The sequence below is a fragment of the Botryllus schlosseri genome, chromosome 5, assembly GCF_051294905.1.
Source record: "Botryllus schlosseri isolate E-star chromosome 5, Bs_hap1, whole genome shotgun sequence".
Lineage (NCBI taxonomy): Eukaryota > Metazoa > Chordata > Ascidiacea > Stolidobranchia > Styelidae > Botryllus > Botryllus schlosseri.
In genome coordinates, this window is record NC_137240.1 from 13,794,827 (window position 1) to 13,813,357 (window position 18,531).

Here is an 18,531-nt window from a genome sequence, read left to right on the forward strand (position 1 = left end):
GTGAGTTTTTCCAAAAAGCGTTGAATATATGTAGGAAGATATAAAAACCTACTCCGTTGCTGACCTGACCATCTCTGCCAGTAACTTACTTGTGTAACATCCTGGTCCGGGAAGTAACGTTCGCCCTGTTTCTCGCTCAATCTTGAAACCTGTTTTACGATACCTTGAAATATGTTACAGCGCCGCCGTAGCCATGATTGAACACGTCATCAAAAAGGTGTCGCCCACGTTGGAGGCGACCTTCCTGGAAAAGTTGAAGATGCTGAAAAATATATCAGCCCTACAGGTCGGGTGCACTTGTTCTAGAGCAGGGGTTCTCAACCTGGGGGGCGCGCCCCCCTTAGGGGGCGTGAAACATCTGAAGGGGGCGCGAAGAAGCGGCCACCTGAAAAATATTTCGCGCTTCGAGCGATTTACCTCCAATGCACGCGTGTTTCTCTCTATATAGACCCAATTTCATATTTTTTATTCTCTCATAAACATTCATAACCTTCCATACCACCAAACAATCTGTTAAGGTTGCTAGCCTCCCAGTGGGATTTTGTGATATGACGATAAGGGTGGCGGGAAATTTTTCACCATCAAAAAGGGGGGCGTGTCTAAAAAAAGGTTGAGAACCACTGTTCTAGAGGTTTTGAACATTTGGCTGTAGAAGCCCTGCTCGCTTGACTGAAGTATGACTGAATTCGGCACTAGAAATGTAATAACTATTACTATTATGAAAGCGATGCATCAATGTATGCAGCCGCGTAGCCAGGGGCGTCGGGGGTCGAAAGCGCCTCCTTCTGGAACGCAAAACATCGTCCTTTCGAAGTGACAATTCTGACGCTGATATTCAGTTGCAATTCAATAAGTCGTATGATCAGTGTTACGCGTGGCTGCGGCCAATAAGCGAGTAGCATGTTTCCAATTAGCGAGATTCGTCCGTGCACAATGTAACGCGGCGCGATCTCACGCTGAGATGATTGCGAAATTAGGTCATTGATTGCCGCGCACTCGGCATTCGTCGCTGGCCTGATTTATCGCGTCTCCAACAAGCCTAGTTCTGCTGGCTTGAAGAATCGCATCTGCAATAGGCGCGGTGGGCACTATACCATCGTCTACACCAGTGGTTCCCAACGTGGGCGATTTGGCGGTATGGGGGGGCGAAAATAACGAAGGGGGCGATAAGGGGCGAAAACAACGAAGGGGGCGATTGCACGTTAAAACGGCTATATTACTATATATTATTATTATAGTACCGTAAATGCCGCACCCCAAACCCCCCAATTGGGGGTGGAGGGCACGAACTCGAAGGAGGCCCAAAATTATTTCGTGAATTAACATAAATTATAGAGTTATTTTTTAGAAATTCATGCAACTTTTTCAAAAAATTTTCGCGCGGGTCGCGATTTAAAATTGTCATATATCTTCATTTTGGGGTACCCGTCACCGAACAAAAATCCGAATGATTCATGGAAAAGGGAGACTTCGGTTTCGGCCATTACTGCGCCACAACGCACCAAGGCATATGAAGTTATAGGCCATGTAACTCGAGATTGTGTGCCAGAACGATCAGCAGCGAGAAGACCTTGGCCGAAAAGGAATGCCCTTGCGCTGACCGGAAATTTCGATATATATGCATTATGCATATATGTTTAATTGTCCATAGAGGCCTCAATGACTGGCATCGAATGTTCCTGTCCTGGAGATCGGAACCCTACAGGACAAATGCCATCCCGCCGGGAAAAAATATTTGCCAGTAAAGAAATACCAATTTGAAATCATGTGCGTTTGGTACGTTTTGGTACGTTGTGACATAGCAGATACAGGAGGTCACGAAATAGCATCATGTAACGAAGTCAATGCATCATTGATTCCGCCCGAAGATGTTTAATTATTAACTGGGGGTCCTACCTTTTCCAACACACCACACTCAGCTCTACCGGTAAATCTGAATACGTGAGCAGAGAGAGGATGAAAAATTGATAGCAATATATATGCAATTCCCGACCATATTGACCGATTCAAACATGAATTATATAAATTTTTCAAGCTGCGCGCGTTAAGGCGAAATACGGTATCTTACCAAACAGTACATGAAATAAGGTATAGCTGATATGTAGCGACAAAAAACCCACCGGCTGAGAGGGGTCTGGGGTTTGTTTTATCACCCTATGAAGCCAAAGACCAACGTTTTTTTGAGGGGTGGGGGCTGACGAAGTGCTGTTTCGGTCCTGATTGGAGTCAAGTCGGAGAAATGACCTTTTTTAGTCAATTTAGCTGTAAAAGTATAATTTAGAGGTCGAGCCGAATTTTATTAGTCAACTCGCCGGTGATCCAAGTTTACATGCCCATTTTCGGTTCCCAATATTTGGGGGGCGATGATCGATGTGGAGCTTCAAAAGGGGGCGATGAGTCGAAAAAGGTTGGGAACCACTGGTCTACACAATCCCATCTGCAATAGGCCAGGTACAAAAGATATCATCGCTAGCCTAACTATCGCATCTCGGGCCTAGCATGCTTTGGCTAATATCTTTTAATGGCTTGGATACAATGCTGTTACGTGTATGCTGATTAGCGATTGTGATTAAAAAGTGACATCGAATGCCCGCAAACATGTGCGTGCGTACAGGCGCAATTGATTTCCACTAATGCAACGTAACCATCAGAAGATGTGTGTCAAGGCTTGAGTTATAAATGACGAAAGGTTTGAACCACCCTCATTTTATTTCAACCCCCTCCTTATTTTATGGCTGACTATGCGCCTGGTTGTATTGAAATATAGGAGCGTGAACTGTGATATATGGCGCTTTGTGAATTCGGGACTCGGCGCTTTGTATGTTGGTATAAATGTGTTAGGGTAGGTTAGAATTAGGGGCCGCCAAGTGCCAATTTCAGTGGAGTCCTTGTTGGCGGCTTGAACTTGTTGTTCTGGTGGCAGAATAATTTCTTTCGACATGATCAGCTCGGTTCCCAATTCTAACTTTTCGATCAATTTCAATTTACTATTATCTACTGAACATATCATCGTACACCGTTATTTTCACGTTTTTCTGCCAACCTCTCAGACAAGGTTCGGCGAGTACATATCGGCGGCTGAGTACTCCGATTCTCACTCGAGGACGGAGCTTTTGACCAAGAAATTGGAGGAGAGTACCAACCAAGAAGGGGAGAACGCGACACAAAAGGTAGAGCATTTATTTTTGCACTCGATCAGTTTTGGTCTGCATAGGAATACGCAACTTGATACTTTCAAGTTGGAGGTTGCTAGCTTCGAAATTGCAATATGTATCTTCACGACTAATGCGAAATCACTGAATACACTCCAAGTTGGTACAATCTTTGAAAATATATTCTGTGACTGTGATACAGCGTGGATTTAACGCATCGCATCACAATTTCACAAGTAGAAGTGGGTGAAGTCTTAAGACCTAACCGTTTGGGTGAGCAGCACAAAGACCTGCTTGAGTAGTCCATGAAAGTTACATCTGGCCCTACCTAATTGGAATATATGGGAAAGTGAAGAAATTGTCATCTTATGCATGAGGTCAGCTGCTCGGTTTAATGCTTCGGAATATTTTTACAGGACGCAATTACGACGTTAGACTCTCCGCTTTTCTCGAGGGATCGGGTACACAGGTGCGGACATTGAAATAATATTTTCTATTCGTTTTTTTTTTTTTTGCTTGAGGCTGAGATATAAATTATAATTATGATCATATTGAATTAACCGCCTTAACTCATGAACAACCTTGCGTGTGTAAATATGATGGATTTGAGGAATTGTCGTGGTTTTCAGCGCTGTTGATTGCGGACAAGTGGCGAGACGGCAGCCTATCACAAGCATGGGCAGGCTTTTGGAGCTGGCGTCGCTGCTTGGGGTCGAAGGTGATAAAGTACGTCTGTGGCTTGCCCGCAATTCCGTCAACAACACGTCGAAAGGCATCGCGGCGTCAATGCAAATTTGCAGGTAGGCTCTTATCTTCACTAACCCGCATAACACTTATGCTGATCTACAACCTAACCCCAATTTTTCGCCGGCTGTTGTACGGGCACTGCACTCTAAAAATGATGTGGTCTCAAATTGAAGGGCAAAACGAAAAAATTAATTTGGCCGCAGCCATTTTCTTCAGAACGACACCGTAATGGAGCTGCAATTTATTGAAATTTCCACAGGGTCTTCACGCTCCAGCAGTCACGCAGAGATCGAACTTTGTATAGTTGTCAGCCGATGTTATGAAGGAAATATGTCGTACACGCCAAAGTGGTTTAGATACCGCGTTCAACGGAAAATGTCCAGTCAGGAAATTTTGTCAAAGTCGGGCCTAGTGTATTCTATTTCTTTAGGACAGAAATAGATCATGTCCTATTCTTATGTATAAAACATTGGCGTGTACGACATATTTCCTTCATAACATCGGCTGACAACTATATAAAGTGACTGCTGGGGCATGAAGACCCTGTGGAAATTTCCATAAATTGCAGCTCCATTACGGTGGCATTCTGAAGAAAATTCCTCTTCTTTTAGAGTGCAGTGCCCCTTTAAGCATATTTTCTACTTTTAAAAATTTGAAGTGTAACAATAACAAGCGAGTATTGTTGGAAGAAAAATGTTAAGCAGAAATGTTGGTCAAAAACATAGCTACTTGACTGCTACATAAAGTAGAGAAGTACTTTGTTACTGGTTACGTCTGCGCGTCGATTGTTTGACCTCCATACTTTGCATGTCTGTTTTGTGTATGTAGTTTGGCTGTTCTTTTCAACCAGGGAACTGATGCAGACTTCGTTGGCTGAAGACACGGCCGACGAAACGCTGTCGATAGCAATGGACGCGATAAGGACTCTCGACCTTGATTCGATAACTGCGGCTGCAGGTAAATGGCTAACTGACGTTTCATGCTAAGTGACTCCAGTAACTCGTGTACTCAAATACGAGTCAAGTATCAATAATAATTATTCGAATAGTGAGAGTCAATTTTTTCGCCTTCACACCAAGAGTAATATTTTAGCAACAACTAATATACACTCAACTCCACTTAATTTGAACACTTTGGCTCCTCTGACACATATAAAGTTCAATATTGTTTTGCTGTCATCATTTACCTTGTGACCTCGAAAATACATATTCAAACTTTTCAAGTTGTTATTATGGTTATTATGTCACGACAGGTGGCACTTGAATAGTTGACTGGATTGGAAGCTTGATACTGCATTCGGTATCAAACACCCAGATTTTCGATTTTACCTAGCCTTATTGCTGAAATGTAATTGAATAAATTTATCACTCAATAAAAACCTTCACGATTGTGGCACAAAAGATAATGATACCAGTGAGTCGTCACAAACATATAGTGTATTGTAATGTCAGTCTGTGTGGAAGAGTGGTCCAAGAAACGTTTACAAGCACTGATCTGGTCTTATTCTTCATTTGTTCCGCCACTGAAAAGTATTATTCAAACACAGCCGCCTATGACGGGCTAATGTACTTATCCCGGCTTGCTGTTAGTGGGCTGTTTCTGTTCGTAACATTCCTGTTGTTCATTTTGTTCAGACATTTTTAGCGTGGTGGCGCAAGCGATCATGTTCTGCAAGCCGCCAAATATCGGGCTCAGCGTGGAGATATGCTATTTTCACAAATTTGCCAGCGAATTTATCAAGATACTGGACAACCCTTATCAGAACATGTTGAACGACCAAGTAAGATTCCATTGCATGATCATAGTATTACGATGCGTGCTTTTGATGTTTCATATCGCATTAACTTGGGTGAATTTTCCAGTTTGAAGACGACAGGGAGCGGACTGAGAATCTGCAACTTTTTTATCCATGGATGGAAGACGATAATGGGCTGTTGCTAAAGACTGGTCAAGTTTCACCGATTTTTGTAAATTTCACGAAGGCCTTGTTTATTGGTAAGGTTTCAAGAGTGTTGTTGTAGGGTGAGGTGTAAATTTTCTGAATCATAACTAGATTTAATTGTCTTCATAAATTAATCCTACCATACTGAAAACAGAAGAACTCTCATACCTTGCTTCTTCCAACACCATCAATCTAAAGCACCAACATTGCTTTTAAATGCTTAAGCAGCAGGTCTTAGGTCGACAGGCGATGTTTTAACTTACCGGGTGTCCCACCCCGGCAACAATAGCCTATAACCAACCTCCATAAATGCTTGTTCTGGGCACCGTCTCATAATGGGACATAGTAATGCAGCAGTAGAAACACTTTGCATAGTAGTAAGAATTTTTAATGTGTATATCAACGAATGTAAGATAACTGTAATGACCAAAGAACGAGTTGGGTAAGTGATGATGTCATTGCACGGGCCAATGAATATCAGTTAATGTTGGCCGACACCGATATTTCTGCAGAGGCACTTATCAGTCGCACTCTATACCTGTAACACTCTGGTATAGGGTACATGTCCAATAGGGCTCTTCAAAAATGACTTTTTTTCTCAAATCGTACTGGCTACTTGATAAAATTGTTAGGTTACCTAATTTAAGCCTACACACAAAATTTGGTTCAATTCCAGCCAGTAACCGCTTTGCTACAGGAGAAGAAAGTTTCTATTTAATATATAAAAATGAATAATAAAAAATTTGAAAATTTTCTGTTCACCCCATGAAAGTGTTAGGCTGTCTATAGAAACGATGCTCACCAAATTTGGCTCAATTCCAACCAGTGGAAGCGGAGTTATTGCCGTCGAAAAATTTGGATTTGAATAAAATAGCATTTACGGTGACCGATTCTTTGTTTATTTATTATAGTTGTGCTCACCGTAAATACTATTTTGTACAAATCCAAAATTTTCAACGGCAATAACTCAGCTTCCACTGGTTGGAATCGAACCAAATTTGGTGAGCATCGTTTCTATAGACAGCCTAACACTTTCATGGGGTGAACAGAAAATTTTCAAATTTTTTAATATTTATTTTTATATAATAAATAGAAACTTTCTTCTCCTGTAGCAAAGCGGTTACTTGCTGGAATTGAACCAAATTTTGTGTGTAGGCTTAAATTAGGTAACCTAACAATTTTATCAAGTAGCCAGTACAATTTGAGAAAAAAAGTCATTTTTGGAGAGCCCTAATGTCCAATTGTATGTTGGTGCTGAATATTGCTGTAGGTGAGGAATGCTTTGGTAGGGAAGAACGATATAAAGGTTACATGGCGTTTAATTACCTTCTGTGAATATTTGCTGCTTCCGGTGGAACTGGCTTCTAATGCAGGTCTCAGAACTTGTGAAAAATGATATGGGCCTCTCACGAAACCTGCCGGTACTTGAACTGGCTTGCTAGAGTCGTGTCGTCCTTTCAGACTATCCGCCCGGCAAAGGTCAAGATGCGGTGGAAGGGTACTTTGCCAGATTGCAAAAGTCTGTGTTTGATTTGACCGGAATCCTGAAGAACGCCGGACGGCCGAACCTCGCGTTCTCATGGACGGTGAAATGCGTAGGTCTCGCCCTGCGCAGGCTAGCCGATCTCCATAATGTAAACGTAAGTGCAGATAGTTTATAATTTGAATTTTCACTGTAGCGAATCATTGAGACATCATACGGAAACTTTTCGGACAGCAATCTCCGAGATGATCTGGTATATTAATTTACGATACTCACGAAAATCTGTGGTCACATAGGCCTACTTTACACGCCTTCTCGATATTTCGCTTTCTACAAGTGCTTTTGGAATATTTGTTGTTCCCGCAGAATGACAACGAGTCTTACGACGTCAATCAGCTCTTGCTGAAAACGATCGATCACCTTAGCAGCGTGCTGCCCGATTATGTGAAAGAATGTATAAGGAAGGTATGTGTCGTTGAACTATTTGGAGCGGTCGTATTCAGCCGGTTTACAGCTGTCAGTGACTTTTTGTATTAGAACCGGCTGATAAAAAGATGTGAATCCCACCACTGACCATTTTTATACCTAAAATCACGCATTTTCGCATGTTCATTGTTCATAAATAGGGCTAGTAACTGGTATCGACCGAATGCTATCGTCACGCTGAAATTCCAAATATTATTAGTGTCGGTGCCCCAGAACCCATAATAAATCGCTATGCGAATGTGGAAATCTACTTAGTTTCGTACAATGTCAGCGTGAAATAATGCAAGGTGAGTCACAAATTGAGAAGTTTCGACGTCCAAGGTGTAGCGCGCAGGAAATACTTTCTCTTTCCGATGTAGTTGAGAATGTACGTATTTTCCATAACTAATTTTAATAGGTATCTATATACTTTTGAGTCTGATTCTAAATTGGAATTCACGCCTGCAATCATGAATCTCATTGCAGTTTATTCCGTTGTTTATTAGAAGTTTGGGTTAAGCCATCTAGCTTTGTTGCTTGCAGACGCTACGCGGCGATAGCATCGACGTTGGCTTGTTATCGGGGCTGCTGACGTTGCTGCCCATCTCTACGGTGCAATCTCTGCTACGCACCGAGTTGGATCAGGTCGGAAACAACCCCAAACGCATCATGGTAGGCCGTTTTCTTCTTTTTTACGTATCCATAAATCTTGCGATTAGCTACGAATGTCACACTTACCCGTACAATTCTCAGAGCATCGCGAGGGCCGGCGTGCAGATACTGGTGCTGAATTCGTTGCATTCCGAAGTGCACAGCCTGGAAAAGCTGTTTGTCGATGCCCAGTGGAGCGAAAAGTTTAAATCTCTTACGGTACCGTTTGTTGTGCGACTGGTGGAGTTAATAGGGTTGGGCACAATGATTTGGTCCGAGTATTAATTCTAATCATTTTAGTTGATTAGTGAGAAATGATATTTTCGAGCGCTGAAATATTACGCTCCTTGCCACCTGGAATTAATTTATCAATGATAACTATAGTTTCAAGAGCTTCTTGGAGGTACAGAACTTCAATATACCATTTAACAGTATATTCATATTGAAATAAACCCGAATATTATCTGCTGACACTCGTCAGGGGTAATCGTCCGCAACTAGTAGAGAAATGTCGATGCTCTTCCGTAAATTGTGCCACACGTTTCAAGGCTGATTTTAATGCGACAGATCCCGTTCGACCGCAATGCCGTGTCGGAACAAACCGGGAAATTGAAGACTTTCCGAGTGCTGCTTCATCATCCCAACTCGACCGGGCAAATGATAAAGGAATTTTGCTTGTGAGTACACCGATTGTGTAGAAGGGTTTGCGACCTGCGATTTTTGAGAATAGGAACGCACGAGCTTGCGCCGGCGAGCTTGTTGGGGTCTTTTCCCTCTTAAGCGTTGTGCCCGTTTGTTATTGTGCACGCCTGCCTCTCAGCATTGCCCCCGGTGGGCAATGTCGCCCACTTTAGGAACCATTGCTTTAGCGGGTAAGAAACGCCATGTGCGAATGTCGAAAAAACGGAGTTGGATTTCAAGATGGACTGGGACATGGTTTCCGTCGTATATTGAAAGAGGGAATAGTTCATATCATTTCTCTCTCCAGACCGGACTACAAATCTACTTCGTGGACTGTCAACTGACAGTTTTTTTTACCTAATTCTTGTTCTAGTTGCTAGTTTTGAATAGTTCTAATTGGGGCATTGAAAAAATATTAGTCGCATTAGCCTCGAGGCCGTTCACAATTCCATTTGTGTGCCTTGGAATCAACTTTTATCAAAATACACCAACCAAAACTCTGTCAACAAAAGGAGTTCGTGTATCACCTAAAAATAGTACATTGAACGCTCTCTCATTCGAAATTTCATGCTGGTGACGTCATATTTTGTGATACGATTGTTGATATACAATGTTCTTTCCAATTCTCTACTAGTTGCTGACGATTACCCCTGACGAGTGTCAGCCGAAAATATTCGGGTTCATTTCAATATGAATATACTATTTAATTGTATTTATAAATAGATCGCTTGATTATTTCACTGTCGTTTAAATTTGAGGTAATTTCTGATTTGACGTCCATTCAGGCTAGACCGCCGAAAATTATATTTCGACTGGGTGAATTTTTTCAGGCTATTGATTTTGTTGAAACCGCCAACACTGAGTTTTGCGACAGTGCCTCGAATACGGATCGATTCGAGTGTCTCATACCTTAATAATTTCAAGGAACTTGTCCATAAATGCACCTTTTTGGTGCAGCTTTTGTGAAAAATAAATTTAACTTTTATGAAAAACTCTCCACGGATTTGACTGCTACACAATCTTGCCCTCGTCACTAACAGTGACGTGGCGCCGGGTTTGATTTTGGGGTCGGAATCACTCCCATTTCAAAGCCAATCCGGTTTCGATATTATAAAAACTGATAAGTGACCTTGAAATTGAATCTAATAATAATTGCGAATTCTAGATCTGGTTCTAGTTGCGTGTTTTATGGAGTAGTTCTAGTTCCCGTTTTTGTTGCGGATTTTGAAAATCCAGCAGTTTATACAAGGGTCGGACACTGTTTCGATATCGTGACTCGCTTTTTCAGAGACTATGACTTGGACGTGGAGTCTTCGCTTCTGGAATACCTCCGGGTGCTACTGGCAGATCCTAGCTGCATCGTGGCTGACTGCAATGAGCAGCGCAACGACGAGAAGGCGTTGTTCAGTTTGAACGGTATGGACGCGGCCTTGGTCAATTTCAGATACGTCATGTGGAATGACTCGGGACGTACGACGGATGGAGACACAGAAACTGTACGGTCGTGGGAAGATGTGGTGAAGGAGACAGGTAAGCTAGTTTTGTTATGCATGCTCTTCGTAGGTGGTCAATGTAGTCATCTTTGTAGCGTTGTCGTAGCGATTTCCAGAAAAGGATGGCTACCAATTACCGTCATCCAGCAACTAATGTATCGAGAGACCTTCGACGGATATACTGCCACATTAGGGGTGTTCGAAAATGACTTTTTTTTTCTCAAATTGTACTGGTCACTTGATAAAATTGGTAGGTTTCCTGATTAAAGGCTGCGCACCGAATTTGGTTCAATTCCAACCAGTAGCCGCGTTGCTAGCTCCGTGTTTTTTTTCTGCCGTAAGACCATCGAATCGATGAGGTTTTAGTCTACTATACTACTTAATGGTTTATACTTTCATTACTTTCAATATTTCTGTTTAATTACCTATACTTTAATTTGCGCTCTTTACTCCTCTTTTGATTTTATTCTCATCTTCGTAACATAGCATTAAGAACATGACTCCAGAACAAACAAAAAATCGCAACTACTCCTTCTGGACGTAAGCATTACCACTCTTTGTTACAGAAAAGGCGAGGCTAATACGCCCGACCTACGCCTTTACTACCCCTCACTACGTGAGGTGTTATGGTAGAGTTGCTTTGGACTGAATCATATTCATGCTGCTGTATTACTTCCCTCCGCTTATAATATGAAATATTTTGTTTATCTTATTTCCTCATTATGACTTTACCTTCGTTGATACTTTACCTACCCGTAAGAACTCTTAATCCTACATATTCCCAGATTTTATGTTGCATGATATCCACCTAAAACACTCGACCTTTGAATTCTTGTCGGTAGGGTCAGGGGCGTAGCCAGCCGGAAAAAAAACGGGGGATATTTTTTGAAAAGATGATATTCGTTATGCTAACCACTTTCTTGCGGTTTAATACACACAAATGCCGATACAACAAGGGTAAGATAATCTCGTTTGTGTTTACGTCTTTATACACATGAACATTTGCCAGTTATCTTGAAATATAGCTCTATTATGCGCACTGCGCAGTCGCATGCTACAGTAACAAACGGAAGGCGCTTTTGCCTTGCGCGCCACTATTTGCCGACAGCGAGTTTCATGCGCGCGGATTTTGATAGTAGTGAACAAATTTCGATGACAGCGAGGTATCTTGACCTTAATTACCAAAGCGAGGATGTAATCACGAAAGTGCGCGCAGATCATATTACAGCACAGTGGAAGATCTCTCCATTCTGCGCTCAAAGACGAACACTCGAACAGTGAAGACACGCAAATGAATTATAGTCTGTTGCCGTTTGATACAAATAATCTGGATTAATTTTGTTTTAAATCAATCTGATTTTTACTGTCTGCCAAGATGGTGCAGTATTTCGAGCTTGGAAACGGGGGGTATCGGACACCGATTACCCCCCCCCCCCCTTGTCTACGCCACTGGGTAGGGTAAAGCCCGCCTACGGCTCACGGAGGAAGATCCTTTGGCTAAAACACCAGAATGTCTTGTTTACTAAATATATCTGTATGTCTTAAAACCTGAACAAGAACTTTGGTGGATCCATCTGCGGGCATAGCTATTAGTTTTTCTCGCTATGCTGCCTTCGGCAGCTTATCGAAGATCGGTTTCTCACCCTATAGGGGGCCCAAGACCAATGTTTTTTTTGGGGGGGGGGTGACGAAGTGCTGTTGCGGTCCTGTGTATACCATCTTTTCACAAGACTGCGCGTGACGATCGATATTTGTGATCTCAATTTATTAGTTCGTCGAAGTGAACGACGTACATGGACACAACTAAGCTCGGGATTGTTTCGACAAAATCTGAGCAAATCTCACTTTCCACTTGTTTTTTGCTTGCTGGTGGTTGGTTATTGTGTTCCTTTCAGCTTTCGCAGTGGAAAACCTCCGAGACCGCGCGCTGCTTTGCAAGAGGCTGATCCATATTCTGCGTTCCGAGACGTGTCCCTATTCGTACAGGAGAGCAGAGACGATTTTAAAGCTGATAGACGCTTCCGGCAGAACTCCGGCTTCGCTGGATGTGGAGAAGGTCGGCAAGCGCTTGCGTGGCGAACGTAGAGAGAAGTTTTTGATCCGCATATCTCTTCAACCTTCCAAAGCCTTTATTGCAGTGCTTTTCAGCCTTACTGAGTACCAAAAAATTTCATCCGCACAAACCAACCGAATATTGTTACACAAAAAGAAAATGAAGTTACTTAACAATATTTTGTTCAGATGTGAACCCACTAGGCTACTGCTTTCGGCCATCGAGTATCTCATTAAAAAGACAACTGTTTTCCCTCGTTTTTCAAATGTAGCGCGCTAAAACCCTTTTCGGGCAAACACATTGTTTGGTTTTGTTCAAGAACGTCTAGTGTTTGGACGGCCAGGTCTTTATAAGAACCATCCAGCACTCCTATCCAAAACCAGCGTATTCTCTGAGAGTGAACAATGCTTGATGGCGGATGGAGTATGACACAAAGGGTCCTGGAGGCTCCAGTTTGTCGATCGGATGCAAAAACCCGCATGTTTGTTTCGATGCTTCTGCCTGGTGGCTTGGAAAATATGCTCCAAACTATCAAGGAGAGTAGGCGCATTACAGCTCGCTATCTTATGATGCGCTGTTCCAGCTTGTGCTCTGTTTTTTTCTCAATTTCTGTCTCGCGATTAACAGCGAAGAGCAAAGAAAGTCACGATACCGTGTGTTGGCCTCTTAAGCTCGATCCAACTTGAGAGCTCATAACAGTTGAACAACCTTAAAGCGGTGGTTCTGGAATCCAATCACACTCAAATCGCGATGTTGCTATCGTCCATTTTAGGGCTTGGAGCTGATTCAGATTTTGTCGAGGGTGAAAAGGACCGCGGCGGTTTCAGAGCACGAGCGGGACTACTGGAGCTTCCCGGGCGTGTCCCGGACAGTGCGAGATCCGCCCGAAATTGCGCGAGAAAGGTGTGTGGGTCATTGTTATGGCCATTGTGTTGCGGTTACCTGATTTTTCTGAACAATGCCGATATTTCAGACTTGTAGGACGGATTCTAGGTGGATCAGTGCCTGATCATTATTTTAATTTATATTTTCGGAATCGGTGCAACAGTAGCTTTCGATCAAGACCAGATTCAATAATTTCTGCGCTCGGGAAGATAGCTTTTAGATTGCGTGAAATCCTACAGTCGCTTACGCAGAACAATTCTCCACTCCAGCCTCGGCGAAGCGGAACGAAGCTGCAAAATCGGTCGTTGCCGTTCCATGTTTAACTTCTATAGTTTTACAGATTGCTTTTATTGAAGCTTCGCACTAGATTTGGTTTTCAGACAACTTCCACTTCTCTAAAGTGGTTTAGGTAGATCCGCTGACTTTTACTTCTTTCAGCATCACTTTTATGAAAGACATTGTCATGACAACTGAGGAAAAGAACCCCTGACCCCGGCCGGTTCAGACCAAAGACCTGATTAGTAACACTGGTATCGATGACTTCCCATCTTGGCTCTCAGCATTACCGGGATAGCATGGAGGGGTGGTGCAAGACTTAGAAAGCCGTACGAGGCTATATCTGCACCTTCCTTGTCCAGCGGCGTATGCGCAGATCGTGTGAACGTATATCATGTGTCGGTGTATATGCCGCAAAAAACATCACGAACAAAAATAAACTATGTTCTTTTCTGTATCACCGACACTAAATACGGTTTCGAAAATTGCACCTGTTTGTGGTGTAGCTTATGTTATATTTTGACATCCAAATCCAGGATTCTAAATCTGAATCCTTGCTAGGTAATGACCATAAGTGGTTTTGTCTACTTGCTAGGGTTGTTGTGTCTCTTTAGACTACCTTTTCATTTCTTCTTCACAGCTTTTAGGGAAACTACAGGATTTGGTGAACTAAAAAGTAGAGCCTCACTCGTCACTGAACTAATTTACTCGTGAACTTTCCAAACCTTCATTTTCTATTACTGCCTTGCTATTGCTTCCTGTAATCGAGTAGAAATATGTAGCGTCACTTTCACTCCTGTACCTATGCTGTCTAGGTCACATGAAAATCGAAAATGATAAGAAATTCTATGTCTGCTGTTCAAAATTGATTGTAAATCGGAATCTGAACCAAATCGCTTTTCGTAGACTCATACAAATCTAGTTATTGGACAGTGTACTAACTACCATTTTTTTAGTAGTTCTAGTTGCGGATTTTGAAATTTGAAAACTGAGTAGTTCCAGTTCTAGTTGCGCATTTAAAAAATATTTAGTTGGAGTAGTAGAAGAACAACAACAACAGCAACTAGAAAGCACATGTTGTCGTTTGGAGTGAATAATGGTACCGGTGTGCTGTTGTGTGATGTTCCCTAAGCCCAGAGTCATTACCAGTAACGGTGGCGCAACCAGGGGGGTTTTGGGGGTTGAATCAACGCCCCTATGAAAAGTTCTGAAAAGTGAGCACTTCTGGTTCAGGTTTTAGTCGCGAGTTTTGATAAACAGTTAGTTCTAATTCTAGTTGCGATTTTTGAAAAGCGAGCAGGTTGTAGTACAAGTTTGTGGTCATTGGTCGTGTCCGCTTGGTCCAAACTAGGATAATTTCGTTACAAAATTTCTACTTGCTGGTCTTACATTTCTGCTTTACATAATATCTCTTGCAGATTGCCGTTGCATCCGTTTTTGTTCGGCGAACCTGCGTCGGTCTGGAAGATTCTCAATCCCGAATGCAACGAACACTCGGTATCTGGCGTGGTGCCGATCGCTGCCGTTCTGTCTCTGGACGTCGACAAACTCTACGTGGCCGCCATGGATAATTTCATTGCGAAACACATGGTACGTGGTAATTTGCGTATTTTTGGTCATCGACAAGATAGCGTAATGGTAGGTCGTGGATTCAATCCCCGGTCGGGGCAGATTAGAGACCTGATTAGTGATGCTGGTACCCAATGCTCCCTCTAAGCTGCGCAGGTCTCTGCGCACAGAAAATTTAAGTTGCGTAACAAATCTGAATTGATGACCTTTTTTTCAGTCATTACGCACTGTTGTCCAAGGGTCCGCGCAGTGAGTTGGTGAGTATGCGCAGACTCTTCATAAATTAGAGGGAACATTGCTGGTACCCTACCCATCTTTCCTGCTCAGCATTACCACGATAGCATGGAGGGGTGGTGCCAGACTTGAAAAGCCTTACAAGGCTATATCCGCACTTTCCTTGTCCAGCGTCATATGCACATCATGAACTCATGGTATGCCTATCAGACATGGGGTAATCGCGATTAGTAATCGTAATCGATTACGACGATTACAGCATTTTCAAGTAATCGTAATCGCAATCGATTACATTCGAAAAAAATCCAAAGTAATCGTAATCGACTACTTCACATATCTAATCGATTTCTTTGTGAAAGAACGATTACTTTTTATTTGTACAATGAATATGACATAACCGAACATTCGTGAACAAGGAAGAGATAATATACCAGGTTATTGATGGCGCAAGCGGTTGATTTTCGAATACCACTACTCATTGTTACGTCAGAAGTATAAGCTTTACTCGTCCTTGCGTAAGAAGTATCAACACGTAGTAAATATATATTCGATGTACATTGTTGTGTGATTGTTAGAACAGTGTAAGCCACGCTGTATATCAGGTTATCAATAAACTCCAGACGCCACTACCTCGCAGCAATATAATAATCACCACTCTGCCTATAGTTTCAAATAGTAACTTATATATTGATATTTGGTTATGCTTATAGTTGAACGCAGTTTGACCGCCGCTGCTTGGCGAGCAGTAGGCCTATCTATGTAGTATACGTATCTATTGTACGTACACCGGACAAAGATTTGAAGTTTTGTACTCGTCAAATAAAACATTACGATGGTTAAAATCAACATCTGCGTTTATATATCATAACCGAGCCGTTCTTTGCCGCTTCTCTTAACGGCATAACGGCAGCTTGCAGTATCTGTATTAAGTAGAAGGTAGAATTTTAAGTTCACTTTATCTTATTCTCATATCACTTCTTGAAACGGGCGCCAATCGTTATTTCACAATTCTTCACTCGACATTTATACCTGTCGACATAGCCATCCGCTTATACACCATGTTAGCGTGGGTTGTAGGTACAATCAGGACCAAAACAGAAATTCATCCCCCACTCCAAACGTTGGCATTGGTAAGGTTGTATAACCAAGTTACAATGTTCCGAGTCACAAGTCAATCTCACTTTTATAGTTTTGACTCGAGTCAAGTCGAGTCATTTTCAATTCACCCCCGAGTCAAGTCCGAGTCCAAGTCAGCTGGTATAGGGTCGAGTCCGAATCATATTTTTTTACTCGAGTACGAGTCCAAGTCGTTATGTTCACAGTTCAGTTTTCTGATCAATCCGGTTCAACCCACTTTTTTACACTCTGCTCTAGTGATATAGAATGGTTCGTATTCATAATATAGTAAATTTCATCAGTTTTCACAGTTTACAGCCCTATTTCCAAATATGAGGACTGATAGACGAAATACAAATAATGTGGTAACTTCACTATTCTTCGAAGTTACATGGAATGTCTGTCTTGGCCGTTCTAGTCTCGAGTCATATGACGTGGTTCGAGTCATGCAAAATGACTCGAGTGCAAGTCGAGTCAATACAAAAAATGACTCGAGTCAAGTCTAGTCACCAAAAAATCGCGACTAGAGTCGAGTCATGACTCGAGTCATTACAACCCTGGGTATTGAGGCCTCATAGGGGGGTCAGTTTTCAAGTTGATGACTGAATTTCGTCAATAGTAATTGTATTATATTGCTATTCATTCAGATTGACCGGTAGAGCTGGTGGCAAGTAATTCATAATTATAGCATCTGGTATGTTGTTGTAATTTCATTATTGTATGTTGTTAATTCGTGACCTCCCGTCTTTTATATAATCAAAAGATACTGTAGTCGCCCAAACGTAGCAGACTAAAGGAAAAACTGTCGTGAGACGCACACACAAATTGTCATGTCTGCATTCCTCTGTGAGTGCCCCGGGTGGCATTTGCATTGTTGGGGCTCAGATTGGAAGGACCGGACTATTCGTCACGCCCACAGAGCACGGCTACTGACAATGGACACATACCCAACGTTTTGGCCAAGGTCATTCTTTGGTAGCACACTTTGTGGAGTTGCATGTTGGCCGAAATTGCATACGTCGTTTGGTGTGTCGTGGCGGGGTAATGACCGCCACCGAAATGCCTATTCCTATAAATTATGCATGTTTTTTTTCTTGAGGGGGAAAGGTATGCATTTCAAAATCAAGCTATTTAGAGACATTAAATCCCGAAGCTCGAAGAAAATTTTCAAGTTAATTAACCCTCTTCAAAATACGTTGATTTACGAAATACTTCTGAGTCCCCTTAGAGCTCGCTCCCTGTCCTATTGAGGAGTTTGGGGTGTGGCAGTTACGGACCTGGCAAGAATGCAAATCGTTGGGTGCGACGAATAGTCCTGCATAAAGGTGGGCAATGGGTGCATTATGACGTAACAAGCAAATGACGTATGATTTATAAAGAAAGTTGTTATCTCATGGAGACATGAGACCTTTTCATCGCAAGCCTTATTTATATTGTCTTCAAATATCTCTTCTGAAATTAGTTCTAAGAAGCAAAACAAATGTAATCGCGAGTAATCGTGATTACTTTTGAAAAGTAATCGTAATCGTAATCGACTACTTCCTGATTTCGCTGTAATCGTAATCGTAATCGCGGGATTCACAAGTAATCGTAATCGCAATCGATTACATTCGTGATGTAATCACCCCATGTCTGATGCCTATGCACTGATCGTATGCATGTATATCAGAGTCATGATTTTCAGTCCGTTTCCCATGCCTCATACCTTGAAACGTATTCTAGCTACGTTGTTTCTGTAACTCATCCTTTGCATCTGTTTGTATGTTGAGCTGGAAGAATATCGG

General features: G+C 42.2%; 1 protein-coding gene across 1 annotated transcript in view; it reads left to right on the forward strand.

Annotated features, from left to right (window-relative positions):
* Positions 1 to 18,531, forward strand: part of LOC145439101 (kinetochore-associated protein 1-like) — a 51,780-nt gene that overhangs the window by 23,947 nt on the left and 9,302 nt on the right. The window contains exons 23-38 of the mRNA XM_080316582.1: positions 181 to 286; positions 3,051 to 3,170; positions 3,569 to 3,621; positions 3,782 to 3,952; positions 4,750 to 4,856; positions 5,534 to 5,679; positions 5,762 to 5,894; positions 7,303 to 7,481; positions 7,691 to 7,789; positions 8,333 to 8,461; positions 8,543 to 8,659; positions 9,008 to 9,117; positions 10,410 to 10,651; positions 12,510 to 12,670; positions 13,440 to 13,570; positions 15,247 to 15,418. Coding sequence (XP_080172708.1) covers positions 181 to 286; positions 3,051 to 3,170; positions 3,569 to 3,621; positions 3,782 to 3,952; positions 4,750 to 4,856; positions 5,534 to 5,679; positions 5,762 to 5,894; positions 7,303 to 7,481; positions 7,691 to 7,789; positions 8,333 to 8,461; positions 8,543 to 8,659; positions 9,008 to 9,117; positions 10,410 to 10,651; positions 12,510 to 12,670; positions 13,440 to 13,570; positions 15,247 to 15,418 — 2,176 coding nt within the window. The remainder of the gene's footprint in view (positions 1 to 180; positions 287 to 3,050; positions 3,171 to 3,568; positions 3,622 to 3,781; positions 3,953 to 4,749; positions 4,857 to 5,533; positions 5,680 to 5,761; positions 5,895 to 7,302; positions 7,482 to 7,690; positions 7,790 to 8,332; positions 8,462 to 8,542; positions 8,660 to 9,007; positions 9,118 to 10,409; positions 10,652 to 12,509; positions 12,671 to 13,439; positions 13,571 to 15,246; positions 15,419 to 18,531) is intronic.